General features: G+C 33.2%; 2 protein-coding genes across 4 annotated transcripts in view; one reads left to right on the forward strand and one right to left on the reverse strand.

Moving 5' to 3' along the window:
- LOC123679039 (sodium/hydrogen exchanger 9B2) overlaps nucleotides 1-21846 on the forward strand; it is a 23643-nt gene continuing 1797 nt past the window's right edge. Inside the window, exons 1-8 of one of the 3 annotated variants that reach the window (XM_045616368.1) lie at nucleotides 1-146; nucleotides 2320-2427; nucleotides 12429-12626; nucleotides 16332-16440; nucleotides 17970-18344; nucleotides 18832-19079; nucleotides 19456-19749; nucleotides 20576-20910. In XM_045616368.1, the coding sequence (XP_045472324.1) occupies nucleotides 89-146; nucleotides 2320-2427; nucleotides 12429-12626; nucleotides 16332-16440; nucleotides 17970-18344; nucleotides 18832-19079; nucleotides 19456-19749; nucleotides 20576-20910 (1725 nt within the window). In that variant the 5' untranslated portion in view covers nucleotides 1-88. Of the gene's footprint in view, nucleotides 147-2319; nucleotides 2428-6308; nucleotides 6550-12428; nucleotides 12627-15997; nucleotides 16150-16331; nucleotides 16441-17969; nucleotides 18345-18831; nucleotides 19080-19455; nucleotides 19750-20575; nucleotides 20911-21846 lie in introns of those variants that run through there. The other 2 variants (XM_045616369.1, XM_045616370.1) reach the window with 2 other exon arrangements.
- LOC123679041 (voltage-dependent L-type calcium channel subunit beta-2) overlaps nucleotides 8493-21846 on the reverse strand; it is a 254751-nt gene continuing 241397 nt past the window's right edge. The window contains exon 11 of the mRNA XM_045616380.1: nucleotides 8493-8771. Coding sequence (XP_045472336.1) covers nucleotides 8746-8771 — 26 coding nt within the window. The 3' untranslated portion in view covers nucleotides 8493-8745. The remainder of the gene's footprint in view (nucleotides 8772-21846) is intronic.

The raw sequence follows: 21846 nt of genomic DNA on the forward strand, positions 1-21846 counted from the left end.
GTTATTGACGTATGTACAAGATACTAGCCTTTAATCTATGATAAGCTCGGGCTCCTAAGGTGAATTAAATGAGTGAAGAGTGTCTAGAATGAATGTAATCAAATTCAGTATGAAACCGCCTAGGATAAAAATAACTAAATCTGAAGGTAACTTGAAGCGTTAATAATTTATTATGCGGGAAAAAAATGAGTTGAATTTTGATTTTTTTTAGACATTTTTTGAAAGATTTTGAATAATTCTAGAGTTTCTTTTTTATTGTTCTACAGAATATAATTTGTGATCTACATATGAGAAGTTTCCATGAAACATATACAGGGTGGGTCACAGTCGATTGTATTCTTGACTTTTCCGGAGAAAGGAAAATTTCATTGAAAATTTGGTCTCTACTCTATCGACCAAAAATATTTTCAGTGCTGTGGTGTTGCCGTTTTCATCAAAAAGTACTAACAACTTCGATATTTCAAATAAAACACCTTGTATATTATTACTTCTTTCGGTTTGCCGCAGCCTCTTGATTATTTATGTATTAATTTTATTGTTCTATCTCTAGCGGCTTTTGAGTATGATTAATTGAAACGGCTACGGCAAACCAAAACATGTAATAATATACAGGGTGTTTCATTTGAAATATCGAAAAAAGTCATTATATCTATATCTATTTAAGTACCTAATCTAAATATTTAAGTTGATAATATTTCTTTATATAAGTGGCAACACCGCAGCGCAAAAAAAATTTCAGATTGTTTTCCACCCAAGAAATCAATTTGCCAAGGAAATCGTAGCTTCCGTAAAAATCCAGGGTACCATCGACCGTGGCCCACCCTGTATACTCCCTAAGACGAAATATGTTGCCAGGAACTTTGCTAACCAAATGTACATTATTGAATATAACGAATTAATATTTGAATAATGTGGAAACATTTTACTGGAAGTTTTTAAAGACTGTCAACTTTACAATAGGATGCAACATTATTTTATGGTAGTTTGGGCATATAGGTCCTTCTTTGCTTTGCTGTTCTCAAACCACTTTCTCTTTCTAGATCTTAAATTCTCTAACTATTAAACAATTGTACCTCGTGTCAATGGCCATGTAGCTGAGACACGTTAATTTAAATAAAAAATATACTGGAAGTTTGATCATCAGTTTAATGAGATAAAATTCACATTTCCATCTCATAAAAATAAAAGTATGTACCTATATTACACTGTTAAAAGGACCATTGGAGCTTTTGCCCTTCTTGTTACTTCGACTCAGTTCACCGAATTATCTTGCTGCTAAGTGGTTTTCAAACCAATTTTTACGATACTTTTTATTTTGGTTTTAATATAAATCACACAAATCGTATTTTTCTTTATGAAATTTGTTTCTACTAAAAAAAAGCATTCATTTATTGCTCCCTGAATCCGCGTAGTATATCTGATGTATAATTGTATACAGTTGTGTGATCTCCAAAGGCCCAATTGATGAATTAATTAACGACAGCTCAAAAAATTCTGACTTTCCGTGATTGCATTCCTCATTTCTTTTATCAATATTCTTCTTGAATCCTCTGAATTCTTTGAAATTCAAACTTGATTGTTTAAGACCATTCCCGGCTCAAAATTCGAAAATTACCACATTGTAACGAAATGAGCGATCTGTTCAGAGAACAACCCCACAAAAAGTATTTATTACTCATGGTAAAACTGAACCATTCCTTCAAAATATCGCCTAATACGGAAGTATTATTCGAAACATTCTTTATTTACCATAAACATTTCAGATAAAAGTTCATTCAAAGAACACAATAATGAAAAAATAGGAGGTGACAATAAAATTTAGGATAGTTACAATAGAATTCAGCTAATATTAAGCATAATGAAAAAATGGGAGGTGACAATAAAATTTAGGGTAGTTACAATAAAAATCAGCTAATTTTAAGCATTGGAGGTTTTAGATGTTAATAGCAAAAAAAAACAACAAAAATATCACTGAGGTGCAAACTACCTCGCAAAAAGTTTTTACCATTTTTCTAGCTGGTTTTCTGTGTTCAAAACCTGATTTTATGATGGCAAAAGTTTAAAAGCATAATTTATCAATAAGAAATGTAACCGGTAAATGAATAAATATTGCAGACAAACAAAAATAGAATGATTAACAATTCAAAAATTATATAATGTTCAATGGAAGACCATTCATCCATTATGCAGAAAAAAAATCTGGCTAATAAAATTCCTTAATCTAGTTCTGAATTTTTTTAAACTCACATCCTCTATAATCCTCCTGATGGATTATCATTTCTTAAATCATATACCAACTCCAATAATGTTTAATTCCAGATGAAGAGTACGAAGATTCGATGGCTACCAGAAAAATTTCGGCCATGTCGGCCAATGCAGACAGAAAAGGTCCAGTTAGAAAGAAAAATCTCTTTACTTCTACCTTGGGTAAGTTTTATTGCTTTTGTTGTCCGATCAGAATAGAATTAAAATGTTATAAGTCGTACAAGTTCTCTAAACTTCTGGGAGGAATCACAAGGATGTAAAAGATACCCGATAGAAAACATTGTAAATTGTATCTTGAACATTCAACATTTGATATTACTACTTTTAATAAAACAGTCCTAAGACTTTAGTGTTTCACATACAATGTGATATAACATCAATTTAGTCTTGAGGGAGAAGAGTCTATGAACAGTTTTTTCTCAACTGGATTTGACACTGTACAGGGTGGGCAAATTTCGATGTTTTAGCACTACAACTTTTAAACCAGAGGTGATAGACAAAATCTGATACGCACTTCTCGATCTCTTTTTCTGAGAAACTATCAAGGGTAGTATTCATTTTTGGCCACCTTCTTTTGTTTTCGAGTTATAAGCGAAAATTGGAAAAATGGCGATATCGAAAAACATTCATATCTCCGTTGATATTGATGATAGAGCTCTGAAATTTAAACATTATACAGGCACTTTTTTACGTAGAATTCAGTGGCGTACTCGTCTTTTCAAAAGGGTTTTTAATTACGAAGCTATGACCCAAAGTTATGTTTTTTTAAATGGGAACACTATATTTCTGTGACATTTTTTGAAAGCTTAATTTTTCCTGATTTCAAAAATATATAACATCGTATAGTTTGTATCAATATAAATAATGGAAAATGGTCAAAAACTTTTCTCACCTAAGTGTCTCAATATTTCTATGGTTTCAAATGTTGATGAGCACAGAAAAATTTAGCATTGTATCATTGCCACAGTCTCCTTCTATTAGTTTCTTCATTTCTATGCTTTTTACTCAATTTCTCACAGAATAATGGACTGCTATCATAGAGATTCGAGCTTTGACTGTCAAATCATCAATTTATATCATTTGAAATCAAATCAGCGCTACGAGTATCATTGTTTCGAAATACTTGTATATTTTTCTATTTCAAAATGAATTATGGAAATAACGAAAAGTTCAATATGCTCGAATGTTACATTAGGTGCAATTATAATGAGGATGCAGCATCACAAGACTATTTGAATAGTTTTCCAGAAAGAAGTCAACCGCACAAGTCAATATTTGAACGTATTCATTCTAGAGACCTATAGAAATAATTTATCAATGCATTCATCTCATTACAAATATCTCGATTGAAACAGTCGATGATGTGGATTCTTTTCATTATTTCTGAAACCATTTTGGAATGAAAAATTTATAAAATATATCTAAATCCGAATTTTGTCGAAATTAGTAAAAATCATATAAATAATCAGATTGACGGAAGGATACTGCTCTTGTTATAAGAAGCTATATTTTTCTGTGCTCATCAACATGTGAAACCATAGAAATATTGAGACACTTAGGTGAGAAAAGTTTTTGACCATTTTCCATTATTTATATTGATACAAACTATACGATGTTATATATTTTTGAAATCAGGAAAAATTAAGCTTTCCAAGAATGTCACAGAAATATAGTGTTCCCATTTGAAAAAACATAACTTTGGGTCATAGCTTCGTAATTAAAAACCCTTTTGAAAAGACGAGTACGCCACTGGATTCTACGTAAAAAAGTGCCTGTATAATGTTTAAATTTCAGAGCTCTATCATCAATATCAACGGAGATATGAATGTTTTTCGATATCGCCATTTTTCCAATTTTCGCTTATAACTCAAAAACAAAAGAAGGTGGCCAAAAATGAATACTACCCTTGATAGTTTCTCAGAAAAAGAGATCGAGAAGTGGGTATCAGATTTTGTCTATCACCTCTGGTTCAAAAGTTGTAGTGCTAAAACATCGAAATTTGCCCACCCTGTACATAATATCCATAACAAGAAGTATATAGGATGTTTCAGGATGGTTTACCAGCCTTTTTCCGATAACATTCTAATCATCATCATCATCATTACTCAGCTCTCTGCGCCCACTGCTGGACATAAGCCTCCCCCATTTCTGCCCATTCCTTCCTGTCTTGAGCTCTTTATGTCCAATTGCCCATTCAAATAGTGATGAATAAAAAAAGAAATAAAGTTTTATTAACATCCGTCCAAAAGAACAAGCGCTCTACAAATAGGTACCTTCAATGTGAAGATAATAATAGAGTGTTTATTTGGCAAATTCTAGGGGCGAAGTCTAGCCAAGGCTTCTCCACTCAATCCCCAACAAAATAAGAATGAAGAAAAAAAACACAAAAATAAAAATTAATGAAACACAATGAATACACAATAAATAATATACATCATGAGTATCACCAAAAATTGAAATTATCTGCAAAATCTGTAACTGGCTCAAAAATGAAACATTCTTCAATTCTTTTCACAATGAGTTCAAAGAAGAACCCATACATGGAATTAGCATCTCATTTTGCAATTTCACCGCATTAAAAGTGAAAGAGCGCTGAAACATGGCTAAACCCAATCGAGGCAGCACGAGCCTCTGCCCATGCCTTAAAGCAACACGGTGAACATCTCGTCTGTAGACCAACCTGGCTTTCAAATAAGGAGAAACACCCGTACTCAAAATTCGATATACAGTAATCTGAATCTTTCTTTCTTTTAGATCTTCCAAACCCAAAGTCTATTACTTCTTCTTGTTCAAAAACTCAGCGATCAATGCTGGTTAGTTAGTTGGTTATAACTAAACTAATAGCACATGGTCCAAAGACTTCATTGCGACTAAAATGTCATGTAGGTACGTTGGTAAAAAACAACTGAGAATATTGCTGCTGTAGACCATGGTGTTGAAAAAAACCTAGGTTTGTCTATTCCCGGCGATCTCGGGCAAAAAGCATTCCACAAACGACATTATACACAGCATTTTACATACAGATTCAGATCGCAAGTTCAAACACAAGAATTTAAGCCTATCGACAACCAACAACGACGTATCTTCGCTGATTATGTTCTTGAAATGCGTTACCATTATTTGCAGAATTTCCATCAAAAAATCAACTTCAGTGATAAGGCCCAATTTCACTTTGAAGGATATGTCTAAGAATGATTGTTAAAACGCCTATAGATTACTTCATATGGCGCTATGTTGAGTCGTTGGTTCATGCTAACAAACCATCAACTCTTGAAGCGTTAGAAACCAATATTCAAGCCACCATTGACGAAATACTGGCATTTTCATTCTGAAAAGTAGTGTAAGATTGGACATATCGACTATGTAACTCGTAGGGCAGACATATCCTGGAAATCATATTCAAAATACTAAATGCTAAATTATAATAACGAAATAGTAATTTACGTAACAAGTCCGGAAGATAGGGTTTTTTTGGACGAATAGACAAAATTCCAGGACGAGCGTAAGCGAAGTCTGTGAGTCCAAAAAAACCATTTTCGGGCGTGTGGCGTACAATATTTTTTCGGCAACCATGTAAAATAACACTATCGCTGCTGCTTTCCATATTTTATTGCGATTGCGATCAAAAAACATGCAAATTTTTGACAACTAATTTCATATGAACTGTCAGCCGTTATCTCGGTTGCTATGGATTCTATGATTCTTTTCCGGCCTAGTCCGGGAAGTACGTACTTTCCGGACTAAGCCGGGAAATGCTACTTTCTCAGAGAAGTGCTCACTTCCCGGACGGTTGCCGAAAAAATTCATTTCAACGATATTTCTGTCTTGTTTTAATCTCTAAAGTTCTCAAGCACTTAAAAAAACTGCATTAGTTAAAGAATATGAGAACAAATATGCATCGGAAACTTGGATGGTTCGACGACACCCAAACAGATGATGTTAGATGTCTTCTTTACCATCACTCCACCATTTCATTCATTCACCGTAATGTTCGCGTGATTCGAAATCACATAATGTAAATGTATAAAAGGTAGTTGGTTGGTAGGTGCAACTCAGTACACCTATTGTATCATCGATACCCATCGCATTTTCCCTGTTAGATTTCAAGATCGGATCACACACGGAACTATTGTTCGGAAAACTGGGATGGTATCGGTTTTCAATTGTGGTTACATTTTCAACGGTACTTTCGAACAGTTTTGTTTTGGACATATTTATTAGTGAATACCGTATGAAGAATAACTTGATAAGTGTCTTTTTATGGAGTAAAACTCAGAATGACCGGTGAGTCTATGTTTATTCATGGTTTTTCATCTCAATATTAATGTATTATTTCGAAAAAAATTAGAAAAGCATGTGGAGTAGAAAGCGAGGTAGAAAGCTTTCGAGCGCTCGCTCAATCATACGCCGGTTTTTTAGTTTTTTGTTCGGGAGTTATCGTGTTTACGGCCGGACGGATATACTTGAATTCGACCACAGATTCATTATTAGCGGGTCGAACCTTATTGGTCAAAAAAATTTCAGACATTGGAACAAAATGATAGAGCAAATACTCAGAAAGAACAGGTGAATAGCATGAAACTAAAAGAATAAAAATCATGTTAGGTGAATCTCATGTAATTTTTCTTCATTGAAACAGTTTTTTTTTAGTGAAGTGGTACTAACCTTACTCTTATCTAAAAAGTCTTCAAATGAATTTAACGAACGTTTTGAATACGATGTTATCGCAGTAATTGAATGACAACGTATGTAAATGATGATTTGATTTAAAGGGACCAAGCGGTCTTTAAATTCATGAGTGTGGGTAAAATTGATGAATTTATGCCAATTTGATTTTTTTTTTCAATGGAAAATAAAACACATTTTCAAAGTGCTTTAGCACATATTACTTAAATGTTTTTGAGGTTGTTTTTCAATATCTTACTTGAATTTGTTACTATTTTCATCAAATCGTAATTCAGCATCGAAGGCTTAACACTATTCTTAATCAATAGGATATGTCATCACTGATGAAATATTATGTTTTTTCTTATAGTCCTAATGACGCTATTAACACAAAAATTTAAATGATCCTTGAAACTTTCATTCTGAATAAACAAACAAAATTTCATTTCAATCGGATTCGTAGTCTCGAAAATGTAAAGTATTTTTTTCCAATATTCTTTTTGAATTCTCTATAGTTCTGATGATGTGTTCTGCTCGAAATTTCAATTTCGAGTATTATTACATATAACTCTTTGATGATGACCAATATCCTTGTTAATATGGAGCAGAGTTGTGTTAACTGATATACAAAAAAAAACCTACATACAACTTCCTTTCAATGGACAATGCATAGTCTTTTCTCTTTCTACTTCAATTGTTACAGCTTGGTTTAATTTTAATTATGATAAAAGAAATTTAATTAGGATATTCACTATAAATATCTATATTATTATCTAAAATAAATCAATTGGGATCTAGTTTCAATTGAAAATAATCACACAGAGCTGAAATATTATTGATTATCAACATATAATGTCAAATGATGACAGCTGCGTAAATGAGGGATTATCCGAAATAAAACTCTTCTTGGAAAACCCTTAAAAATTGAAAAATCAAATCAAATAAACCTAAGACTGACGAATATTTTAAAATATTTGAATTCTGTTGAATGCCCCTCATCAGAGCCTGACAATATAAAAAAACTTCACCGCCTTGAAATAAAGACTTACCTAGTTTTGAAATGTCTCGTTAAATATAAAGTTTTTGAGTTCACATGGGACTTAGTATTTTACTGAAACCGTAGTGACAATCTATTCCACAGAATTCAAGCTTAAAGTCAAGTAACTTTTAGTTTTTGAAGATGATAAATTTATTTAACGCTTGTGTAGATTCTGTGAACTAGAGTATGGTTACTACAACATCTGTATATCCCACTGTCTTAGATCACAAAACAACATCAGGAGAAAAAGTCTCTCTTCGTCCTTCAACTATACAAGAATACAAATTTTCTTTCATATTTTCAATTTTATTTTTAATTTTATTTGTCGAAAAAGCAATACATTTTAAATGAGAAAAATAAAACTCATGACAGACAAACCAAAATACCACAGAGACTGTCTGTTGCTAATATATTTTATTATATTCATCAATAACATTTTTTATTTTATTTTCGTTTGAATTTCAGACACCAGAATTGATTGTTGTTCAAATTATGAGGAATCAATTCCTAGACAAATCCTCAATTAATACATAATGCAAATTCAATTATAGCATAAATAATAGCAAAAATTTCACCTTATATCGTTACTCACAATATTCTCTATAGAAAAGCTGAAAAATGTTCACGCATAAGCAAGCTCCCATACATATTCATGGGTACCATGAAATTGTTTGAAAATTCATTGAACTTGGCCGTATTCGTTGTCGCTCTTCTTCCAGCTGAATATTCAATTCAATTCCGTTTCAAGCAGAGCACGTCCACTTCTTGAATACTAACTAGTAATTGTGGTTTCGAACGGTGGCTATTCAAATAAAAAAAAATGTGTAGTAGTAGAATAATTCACGGCATAATAATATAATATTGCATACTTAAGATTGAGAGAATTGTTTCTTTACGTAATTTTCCTCATATGTCCTCATGATCTGAGACGTAAACCTCAATTCTCAAGAACAAATTCAAATGCACCTCTCAATCGGAAACGTGACATTTTTACATTATTATGAATAAAAAAATAATAAAACCCACACTGGGGATCATAATATCTGATGATCTTTACGTTTAATTGAGGACGAGTAGGTAACTACTTATGCAATAAAACGATGTTCGTTGCAAACTAGATGATTTTCATTTAGTAGTGGAGTGCAGTAAATAAGCGGATATAGATGGTTTTCTATTTTTAATATTATCGAAGCAATATCAAATCTACTTTAAAAAGTCCAAAATTTCCAGCCAAGATTCTACATGTGATTTTCAACGAAACATGTCATATAACACAGGGTCGAAATTTTGAATTCTTCAATTCAATATTTTGAGTTTTTACAAAATATCTCAATTTTTTTCTGAAATCTATCACACTACAGTTATCCTTGTAGCCTCTTCAAATTTGAATGCATATCTCAAAAGAGCATGATCTTGGCTATAACACAAGAATTTTTTTGTGCCGAAAAATTTCTTACGCTCGTTAGCAGATAAATATAATTATTCATAGGTGAATAATATCAATCATATTTTTCCAATAGGTTTATCGATGTAAAATGATTGATTTTAAACATGTTTTTTTTTCAGACAAAACTACCTCATGTCTTTCGAATGACAATTTTTCAATTTTTGTACTAGCTGCTTGTTTTCGACCTCAATATCATGGCTTACATGATAACAACGAACAATAATAACGTATTCAAACCTAATTTTCTTTTATCTTGAAGTTCTTAATGATTGAATCAGTTGTTTTCTCTGATTGAATATTGAACAGTGACGGCTCGTCAGGGTCGGCCGGGCCGACCCAAAAATTATCAGGAAATAGAAAATAGTTCTAGATATTCAATTCATTCAAACTCAATCGGAGTTATCGATTTCGATATTCAAATTCCCTCGGTAATGAATATTTCCACTCAGAACAGGAAAATATAACTTATACCGGCCAATATTTTCTTTCGGACCCACCAAATATTCGATTTCCAAAGCATCCAGCGTTGTTATTCCCTTTCATAAATTGTAACAAACCACAATCGTAAATGGTTACTTTTCGTAACATCACCCCAAACAAGTTATTCCAGAATTGTACGTAACACCGTAACATTAGGTCTGAAATGTAACACAAATGTTACAATTATACAATTGCAACTCCTGGAATATCACTGAAAGCATCTCATCACGTTAGGTCGGCCGAGAGCCGATGGCGGAACCAGCGCTACCGAGAGCGCTACGTAAAGGAAAAGATACTACGACATACGCCCAGAATACGACCACTCAGTAGAACGGCACAACAACTCGATGTAAGGTCGCTTCCCAATACACAGGGTCGGCTGGCCGGTTATCCTATTGCAGAGCGTCAAGCAGCAACTTTTTACAGTTTATTTCAAATATTTGATAATTAAATGAATGGTTAATTATGAGACATTATGTCCTAATCAGAAAAGAACTTATTTATGCCGTTCGATAGTAGCTATTGATTTTCAGATCATGAAAATATAATAAAAATATTCAAATGAATGGTTGATTATGGAATATAACGTCTTAATCAGAAAAAAACTTATTTATGCCGTTCGATAGTAGTTAGGTATTGATTTTCTGATCATGTACTGGGACAATGCTATCTTCGGCAATTCAAATATGCTGAATGGTATTACGGAATTCATTTTCTCAAATAATATTGTTTCCGATGTTCCTGAATTATATAAGTTATTTTGTATGATTTTGTCCCTGTCACCAACATCCGCGTCAGTAGAAAGAAGTTTTTCAGCGCTCAAAAGAATAAAATCTTTCAGTAGGAACATGATGTCTCAAGACCGTTTAAATAACCTGACACTGATATCAATCGAAAGAGGTTTAGTTAAAGAACTAGCCAGAGGAAACATTTTTTTCGAGAAAATAATTGATGACTTCGCGACAAAGAAAGATCGTCGAATTGATTTGATCTATAAAAATGAATAAAGGGTAAGCAAGCTCATACATTTTCGACCAGAATACATGCGGTCATTTCCACAATATTTTTTGTGGTCTTTATAAGATTTTTTTATATTTTATACATTTATTTATATGTTTTCGTGAGAGGTTTTCTCTATGTTTATTCAAATATATATTTTATGTTGATAATTGAATATTTTATTATTTCTGTTTTTTCAAGAGTCATTTTATTTCAGTTTTCATTGATTTGAGAACTACATTTTTATATTGGGTTATAATAGGGCTATTCTAGGTAAGGTTTCCCATTAAAAACAAAAAACTTGGGTGACGTGGAAATCTATTTGTTTATATATATTTATATATTATTATATATATATTTATATAGTTATAAGTATGATAAGGGGTGTGGGAAAATTTATATATATTTATATATATATATATATATATATATATATATATATATATATATATATATATATATATATATATATATATATATATATATAAATGTGTGTGTGTGGCCGACCCACATCTCGAGGGCACGAGCCGTCACTGATATTGAAGGAAGTTACTCTCACTAGAACTGTTAATGTATCTATTCGAGTCAAACGAATCGACTAAATTTGATTAATACATTATAAGAAAGAAGTTAAGAGAGATGACAAAATGCTGAAAAAACTCGCTATAAATAATCAAACAATTAACTCATAACAAATGTTCAAAAAGTTTTCCGCCTTGTTCAATACATTCCACACTGAATCTACAACCCTGCGTAGTTCAGAAAGTTTTTGACCCATTTCTGCACAACACAATTTGATTCTATTTATTAGATTATCTCGAGTTTAAACGCGTATCTGATAAACTTTTACTTTTAATGTGTTCCAGGAATAAAAATCCAAAGGAGTAAAATCAGGGCTCCATGGTGGCTCATAATATCCGGGAAGTAAGGGACCAACTGAATTTATATTTCGGAGAACAATGGATTGGAAGATACGGGCCAGTAAGATGGCCACCAAGGAGCCCTGATCTTACTCCTTTGGATTTTTATGCCTGGAACACATTGAAAGTAAAATTTCATCAGATGATTTTATGATAAAAAAACGAATCAATCTCAAGCTCTGTATTCAGTGGAAGTCATAGAGTATATTATGTGAAATAGTTTCAAAAAGGACCACTGAAATACCTAAAACACGGCAATAGGTAATTTTTTATGTGTTCATTGTCAAGAAATGCAGTAATTCCAAGAATATTCGTTTTAATTTCCTTCAGACTCTCACATTCTGAATCGATGAGAGGAAAAAATCAGAGGAATATTTTTCCAGAACCATTACATGGACATGGTTCATCAACGTTCGTATATAACTATCACATTCATACCTCAAACCATTCCTAATTTTTTTTTTTAATTAAACAAAATATAAACGAATTATTTATCGGTCAGCACATCTTTTCTTATGGACTTATCCTCTGCTTGAACAAGCAATTTACCTTCATATGCGCAAAATATCAGTGATTCTAACACGAGCTCGAAAAAATAGTATTTTTTTTTCAGATGTACTTGGAAATAATACTCAAAGTCCTTTAGTGGAACCACCTTCTTCAAACCGAAGAGTTAGCATAATCGGCATGGACAACCCTGCATTCGAGTCTCCATCTAGAAATAGGAAAGTTTCAGCTACATCAGATCATATATTGGAAGGCCCAGTGAGGAAGAAGAGTTCTATGGTGAATTCATTCCAGAAAGAATACGGTAAATAATTCATTTATGATAAAGCGGTGCGACCTATATCAAAGAAGGTATATTGAAAGACCATAATTTTAAAAGTACATAACTTTCGAATATTAGGCATTAATTTCATGATGTTTTCTTTAAGTACTAATTAGGTTGGAAGTTGTAGGAATTACTGATTTCATCAGATATTACTTCGTTCGAATTTTTGACAACAAATAGATATAACAATCAGAAAAACTCCTGAAGATGTAGTTTACAAATATTTTTTGATTCCTCATATGACAAGATACCCGCCATGAAATTATAAATATAATATTTATTTCAACATCTTAGCACTGTACGGTCTATATATATATATGAATCAGTGATGTTCATAGTAAATAACTATGATGATTTCAAAGATCTTCAACTCCAACATTCCTATAATACAAGAGGAAAAAATATTCTTCAAGAGGATAAGCACAATTATTCATATTTACAGAAAAATGTAACTTATAGCTTGCTGACATTGTGGAATAAGTTGCCAGAAAAATTTAAGTCATTACCAAATAAGGTGCAAAAACAAAAACTTAAATCTTTTCTTGTTGATAAAAGTTATTATAATATAGGAGAGTTCTTACAGGAGGGTGATTTTGAGAAGTTGTAATTCAATTTTTATAGTTATTCCTTCATGTTTGTATGTATTTTGATTGAATCTACACCTGTATGGTATTTTGATTTAATAAATTATTATTAATATTATTATACTAGAGTTGATTGGAGCTCTGGAACTAGAGGGCGAGCGATAACTAATGACAGCTCTGATAGGGGCACAATACACCATAAGGTTACAATACAATGAAACCCTCCTTGAATCAAAATCTAAACCTATCGACCGCGTTTGAATAAAAGTAGTGCTATTACTTTTCATCCAATATATCTATCTACTCACCAAATTGTATAATCTACATATAACACTATCTTTACGTTTCCTAGTTTGAAATCTGTCCGATTATGTTATCTCTCTCAAAATATTTTCAAGGGTTTTCTCTAAATGATAATTGTGATCGAAAAGTAAATACTATCGAATAGAAAGATGTTCATGAAAAATAAATAAATAATCAGTTATTCCACCATTAGATAAACTCTGTAGGTATGCAGGGAAATTGTGATTTTTACAAGTAATTATGCCCTTTTCTGTGAATATCACAGAACTAGCAGATTATTCTTCCAATATCTTATTTTTTCCTTCCAAAATATGGACTCATTCGATTCGAAATGAGTTTATTTACTACGACCATAGTCCTTTCAATAATAGTAATAAACTGGTATAAAGCATTAAACAGCGAACAACAATTGTGCCAATTCATTCTAGGAAGTATACACATTCACCAATCCTTTGTGACTATCAATTGGTGAATTGTTAATATGTAGTACTACACAAACTGAAACCTAATTCATTATATGTTTATTCTGAAAAGTTAATCGGTGTGCTATTTGGAAAATAAACCATTTCCAATCAATTGATGTTTTCCTACAAAGTTATGTCTTGAGAAGATGATTGTTCATTCATAATAATAACGGCTCATTGTTCAAGAATTTTTAATGATGTTTTGAAACTGATTTTACATTTTCTCTGTTTGTATTTACATTCTCACCTCGATTCTCACCTACTTAATCTGTTAGAAAAATAGCGGTATTGATATAGATCTAGATACCGAAATGGAATGAATGGATGAACTGTTGAATGAAATATTCGAAAGTTGTAAAATACTCGTCACATATACTATACAGGGTGATTCCCCGCGATGGCCTATACACGATTATGGAATAATGTAATTATAATTTTTTTTTGCTGAAAATTTGCATGTTGCGGTTTAAGACAATGGTCTTTCTCCCTGAAATATTTTCAAATCTCTGCAACTTCCGGCTATATTAGAAACAGATTATTACTTCCTTATTTCAAATGACACACCAAGTATATTATTGCATCATTAGATAGCTTTTTTGATGTCAATTTCAGCAATATGCTATACCTTGGGTAAAAACTCAATGGTTCATTAAATAAAAGGATTCTTAGGAAAAAAATAGTAGCGACAAGGACTCGCATTTTTTTAAAAGTTTCTGCAGAAAAAGGTTTTTTCGTGAAAACCTTTTCAAATTAGAATCTATATTTTTGTATTATTTCAGTCGATTCTACGTACAGGGTGTTACTCAAGCAAAACCCTATACCTAAAATTAATACAATAACAGTGATCGAGAAAGAACTTTAAATTCGATGTTTCGATAACTAAATTTGACAATTCATGAAGGAAAGGTGCCCAACATCAAAGATGATCCCCTTAAGCAATAATTAACGTAATTCTTTAGTTTCCCCTAGTAATGAATTGTTCGTTGGGATTGTTGAGAAATCCATAAACCGATAAAATTTTTGAAAATGAATAATTGACTACAATCATCGAGTATAACTCTGAGATTTCAATTCATCAAATGTCAAATTTAGTTATCGAAATATTGAATTTTTAATTCTTTCTGTGTTTTCCGGAAGTCACAGACTGCTCACTCCACTCGTCAAAAATTGCAGGTTTTCCTCATTTAAAGTTCTTCCTTGATAACTCATAAAGTATTCATTTTAGGTATAGGGTTTGCTCAGGTGAACATCTCCTCTTTTAAGTAAATAGAATTTACTGACATAATAACAACCAAGTACCTATATGATCTTGTGATAAACACCCTGTAGAGTTTTGGTCCAAACCGCAAACAGTCTTATAATACTACCTATTCTCAAAATCGAAAATTAAAAGGTTTTCTCGAAAACAATTTTTCTGCAGATATACAAAAAAAAAGTGTGTCGTCCTTATCGCCACCTTTTTTTTCATAAGAACTCAAGAACACTTGAGTTTTTACCCAAGGTATGACATATTGCTGAAATTGTCTTCAACTAAGCTATCTAGTGACGCAATAATATACTGGGTGTGCCATTTGAGATGAGGAAGTAAGTCTATTTCCAGTATAACTGGAAGTTTTAGAGATATAAAAATATTCAACGAAGGAAGATCATTTTATCAAACCCCAACATGCAAATTTTCAGCAAAAAATTGTAATTAGTTTTCCATAACCGTCTAATAGACAATCACGGTGAATCACCCTGTATTCTGTTGTAGGTAATTTTATTAATACTCCATACAGTCTACATCTACTCTAAACCAGTGTTTCCCAAGCACTGGTCCGTGAAAAAACTGATTCATCGTTTATGTATGTTAAAAATTAGAATAATGGACCGAATTATCAAACTTACCGGTGCGCGATAACGTACTAAAATATTTAGCGATCCTTGGAGTGGATCCTATTGGGAAACACTGCTCTACACTATACTAGTCATTTTTTAATATTGGTTCGAATCAGTTCTAAGCGATTCCTACTTTATAACGTTGCAATCTGCACTTTCAATCTCGATTGATAGATCATTTGAAACGTCATGTTTCAATTGACATTCCATTTGAAAAATCACTATTTATGGCAGAGCTCCATAATGTACATGAACACTTACACTATTTGAAACGTGAGTCAACTCAAAAACTACATTAGAAATTAATTAAATGAATTAGATAAATGCAAACATAATCGGATTACGAATATGTTTTTTTCGTTATTTTGGTACACAGTAATAATTTTAGAGATAAATTTCGTCTTCAGTTTCGGAATAACAGCATGTGATCTTAATAATGGTTACGTTCTTCACAGATAGTGGAAAATATAGTTCCAATGGAGATGCACATATCAAGAAACATTCTGTTGCGGATTCTGTACATTCAAAAACCAGGTTTTCGGAAATAGATGAGGACGAAAATAGGCAAGTATTAGTTATATCGAATTTACTATTAGTAAAGAAAACAGATAATCACCAATTCTCCATAATACAGAGTTTAATCATTCGATAGAATTGATTTTGAGTTATATTTTCTTTTTTACCACTCTTTCCTTTTTCTGTTAAATTTATAAAACTTATTTCACATGACTGAAAGTGCAACGAACATACCCAATCTACTGTTAAAATAAAACAATCAAACGAAAATTCGACTGAGATCCACTGCATTTAATTATCAATCAGAAATTCCTTGAAAAAAAAACTTCAAAAGAATTTGCTATGTACTTTTGCCTCATTATTATTCAAAAATATAAACACCACATAATATGCTTCTTTTCATAAATTGCAGCACAATAGAGCTCTTACCAACTGATTCTTGTTTTAAATTGTTGTATTGATTCCATTTTATTTTTTCTTTCATTCGAATATCTTCTAGTTACTGTCTCTTTCTTTATTTCTATTTCTTCAAGAAATTTGGTGTTTTTTGGTTTATTTTATAACGAAACAAGTGAATGAACAAACCAATACCACTTCTAAAGGGTGTTTTTTTTAGAGCTATAAAACTTTGAATTGCAATAAAACAACGATGGATTATTCGATTAACATGAATTTCATTTATTCGCAAGATTATCTTATGGCATTACATTTTAAATATGATTTCTGGCATATGACCGCCACGGCTGGCTCGGATGTAGTCCAATCGTCCAATTTTCGATGACTTTTTCCAACATTTGTGGCCGTATATTGGCAATAACACGGCGAATGTTGTCTTCCAAATGGTCAAGGGTTTGTGGCTTATCCGCATAGACCAATGACTTCACATAACCCCACAGAAAGTAGTTTAGCGGTGTTAAATCACAAGATCTTGGAGGCCAATTGACATGTCCAAAACGTGAAATAAGGCGGTCACCAAACGTATATTTCAATAAATCGATTGTGGCACGAGCTGTGTGACATTTTGCGCCGTCTTGTTGGAACCACAGCTCCTCGACATCATGGTTGTTCAATTCAGGAATGAAAAAGTTAGTAATCATGGCTCTATGCCGATCACCATTGACTGTAACGTTCTGGCCATCATCGTTTTTGAAGAAGTACGGATCTATGATTCCACCAGCCCATAAAGCGCACCAAACAGTCAGTTTTTCTGGATGTAACGGTGTTTTGACATACACTTAAGGATTAGCTTCACTCCAAATGTGGCAGTTTCGTTTGTTGACGTAGCCATTCAACCAGAAGTGCGCTTCATCGCTAAACAAAATAAAATGGACGTAATGCGCGATAAGCATTCCGTACAGAACCATTATTTTCGAAATGAAATTGTACTATTTGCAAGCGTTGTTTAGGCGTGAGTCTGATGATTCATGATGACTAGCCAAACCAAACTGAGAATAAATCACTTGACAGCTGTTAAATCGGTCGCCATCTCGACTAGTAATGCCAACTTAAAGTTATATACCTCGAAAAAAAACACCCGTTAATATTGTAGCGAAAAAATAATGATTTTTTTAATTAAGGTCCTGGTGGTATACTTTCTGCATAAGGTGTAGATCAGAGGAGTCACATCCATCATGGCAGCCGACGTTCTGGTCTTCAATGTGTCCATATCCTTTCTGCCCAACATATAGGCAATTCTCAAGACTGATAGCCCTGGTACTGATAGGAACACTATCGTACTGCGTGTTGTACGCTATTGTTGGAGAAACAGCTGCTCCTGGAGGAAAAGTATATACTCTCATCATTTTAAGCATATGCGCCCATCTAGGCGGGTGGTTAATGAGTTTGACAACCCTTCCTGCTCTTATAGGGATGCTATTTGTTGGATTAATATTCCAGAATGTAGGGGTTGTGGATATAGACGACTCGTACTCTAATATAACCAAGGAACTTAGGTGAGTTTTCTTTAGCATCATTTCTTGAAGACAGCGTTATACCATTTGGTTATGCCAAATCTCAACTCGGTCGTATCTGTGTCACTGAAATGTAGGTTTTTCCATATTCAATAAAATAATATTGTACTCAAAAATTTTGTTGTATTGGCTCTGATGACTATACCAACCTAAAATTCCACACTGAGCTTGAAATTGTGGTTCTCTATAAACATGCAGAATTTCAATCTAAACCGATCTGTTGTCAGGAAAGTATTAGGTAATTTTTTTCCAATATTTTTTTTATATTGTTGGTTTTAATGACATTTTGCACAAATTTCGAAAATGCTATTGTAAATCTATATCCAGAATCTCAAAATCTAAATTTTGTGGTCCCGCATATTGCATAACGAACTTTCCAAAAAAATAATTTCAATATTTTTTGCTACATTTTTTTTGTAAGGAAATATTGAACAACAATTAACTAATACAATTCTTTTCCATGTGTCAGGAATATTGCGTTGGTGATTATCTTAATCCGAGCTGGACTTGACTTGGATCCACATGCATTGAAGAGATTGAAATTCACTGTCGTCAAACTTGGTCTTGGTCCATGGTCTGTTGAGATGATTAGTGTTGCAATCTTGGCATTCTACCTCCTGGAACTCCCATTGAGTTGGGCGCTTCTTTTAGGGTGCATTGTTGCTGCTGTGTCGCCCGCTGTTGTGGTACCATGTCTTTTTCGACTCAGAAACAAAGGTAAATATCAAAATTGCATAAATGATTTACTGGTGAAGTTTATATGGCAAAAGTTGAAACAGTGGTTGTATTTTGGCGAGACTTTCTCGAACCAAATAACGTAGGTACCCTCTCTCTTTAGGGATTACGGTGTTTAGTCTCCAAGATCGCTGGTTGACTCATTAGTTGAGCTTTACAGTGATCTTTGTCCGAAAAACACCCTCTCACACCATCGTGGAGGTGATTTTGAATAAATTCGGGGATTCTTTATGCACCCACCGATGCCTCGCTAGAAAGTGACGCGTAGCCAGCAACGCCACCTTTCGGGCATGCAAAGTCACAGCACAAGTTACTGCAGTATCGATGTATGGTTTTGCTAACTTTGATTCCTTTCCAGGCTATGGTGTTGCTAAAGGAATACCAACGTTGATAATAGCTGTTGCTGGTATTTGTGACGCGTTGTCTGTAGCCATCTTCGGAATAGGAAAGAGTATAATGTTTTCGGACGACTCCGTGACTTCGCAAATACTAAGTGGCCCAGTGTCTGTATTAGGAGGTATAGGATTCGGCATCATTTGGGGTATTATCTGCAATTACACACCAGAAAAACATGATCCCTTTATGGTACCTCTTAGGATTCTCCTCCTGTTGGTTGGTGGGATGATAGCTGTGTTTGGTAGTGATCTCATAGGTGAGTTCTCAATTCAGCTTCATTTCGGAACTTCATGAGAAATTAATAATGAAGTGTTGCAAACTTCTTGCTAGCAAATTTTAAACCAAGGGGCTTTTGAACCAATCTACTTCGCAATTTTGCACCCTCCACGACTCCACACCTTGCAAACGTCGCGAAAAAATAAATTTGAGTTGTAAAGTCCAGGAAAAGTTGCGAAGTAGTTTGATGTCGTACCAAATTGCTGCGAAACAGTATATTTTTTTCCACTTGGACAATTCAGTGCCCTGGTGAATCCATAATCTCATATTGAAGAGATTATAGAAAGGTTATTCTGTGAATCGGCGAGACAGTCAAAAAGTAAAGAGTTGGGCTTGTTTTGTTAACTAACAACCTTTAAAAAATGGTGGTTTTTGATCTCAGAATTTCAAACAATCAGATTAAATTTTTAGCGTACTGAACTGGTACTATTTTCCAACAAGATCCATGAATTAATTGATTATTCTGATAATGTATGACTAGAATATGTTGCATTTCAAATCAGTATTTTAGAAAACCACCATAATTGAGAGATATCGGAATTATAGTATGATGTACATAGATGCATCCTTGATGGCTCTTGTAGTGTGGAGCATTGACTCCGACATTAGAGTGAAGAAGATTGAGCCCTTTGTCGCAACGAGGGATAGGATAAAACTGTTTGAAATTCAACAAATGACTAGGGAATCCAAATCACTTGATCTGAAAGGGTTCAACATCTTCGTCTCGCCTTTTTGTTAGAGTCGATTCCTATCTCTCTATGAGCTACCTACTTTCTATTAGATCAATTGCAATTTTGAATTTTCAGGTTATGGAGGGGCTGGTCCACTGGGATGTGTGACCGCGGCATTCATGGCTATTTTCTTCTGGTCGAATCAAGGTTGGGAAATTGAAGATAATCCAGCAGCTACCGCTTTTGAGATATTCTGGATGATTTTCGAGCCCATCCTCTTTGGTGTTACAGGAACACAGATTAAAATAAACGAACTCGATCCAGAAATTGTGACGTATTCACTGGCAATACTGGTAGTTGGAGTGGTAATCAGGATTATGCTCACCATTGTTATAGGCATAGGATGCAAGCTCAATTTGAAAGAGAAATTATTTGTAGCATTGTCGTGGATGTCGAAGGCTACAGTTCAAGTAAGATTCTACATATAACTATATAAATTTTAATTGGGTTCTCGGCAAAGTAGGCAATTCAATTCAAACAACCATTAGTTATTTTCATCTATATTTCGGTGCTATATTGGCCCCCTTCATCAGGATGCTGACAAATGTTTTAATCTTTTAGAGAACCTTAAGTTCTAAATTATTCACAAAAACAATCGTATTCTTCTGATATTTTAAATACCTTTCACTGATATCCAAACCAATACCTATATTCCTTTTTTTCTGTACGTGGAATAGATATATTCAATTAACCCTTTCATTGAGTACTAGAAATTTTAGGCTGAAATATTCTGAAGTAGGTATCACTCTTTTCGCAAAAAAAAAATTCTTTCAATGATTTCATCTTTATTGGATGAATTTTCGTGTCGTAAGTCGACTACAAAGTTCCAATTATTGAATCTTCTATCACAATTCTATTCTATCGCAAAGAAAATATGTCCAAAAAAAATTTTGCTCATTAAGACCCTCAAATTCATGCAAGGGCGTAGAAATGGGGGGTGCTGGGGGTAATTACTAATTATCCCCCAACCCCCCCCAAGAATTTCAAAACATAAAATTCCAGGAATCTCGCAAAGACAAAGAACTAAAAGTTCTCCATAAAATGAACCAATAATAATCATGTTACTTTCCTTTGAAATCGACACTCTTTACGATTTATGAGTTCATTATCGATTTCAAGATGAGCACTTTTATTGCACTACTAGCTCGTCGTTGTCCGAGGTTTATTAATTCCCTTTATCTATCCGCTTTCTCGGCATTGCCCCTTATATAAGTGATTTTTGCATTCGTCATAGGTATACACTTACCCGTTGTTTCTGTTTTTTTTTCATCACTATCATTACAAAATTTCGAAACTGTAGTTATCAAAGAACTAAACTGAGTAATTCTCATCGAATAATTGTCTGG

Source organism: Harmonia axyridis, chromosome 4 (assembly GCF_914767665.1).
Source record: "Harmonia axyridis chromosome 4, icHarAxyr1.1, whole genome shotgun sequence".
NCBI classification, from domain to species: domain Eukaryota; kingdom Metazoa; phylum Arthropoda; class Insecta; order Coleoptera; family Coccinellidae; genus Harmonia; species Harmonia axyridis.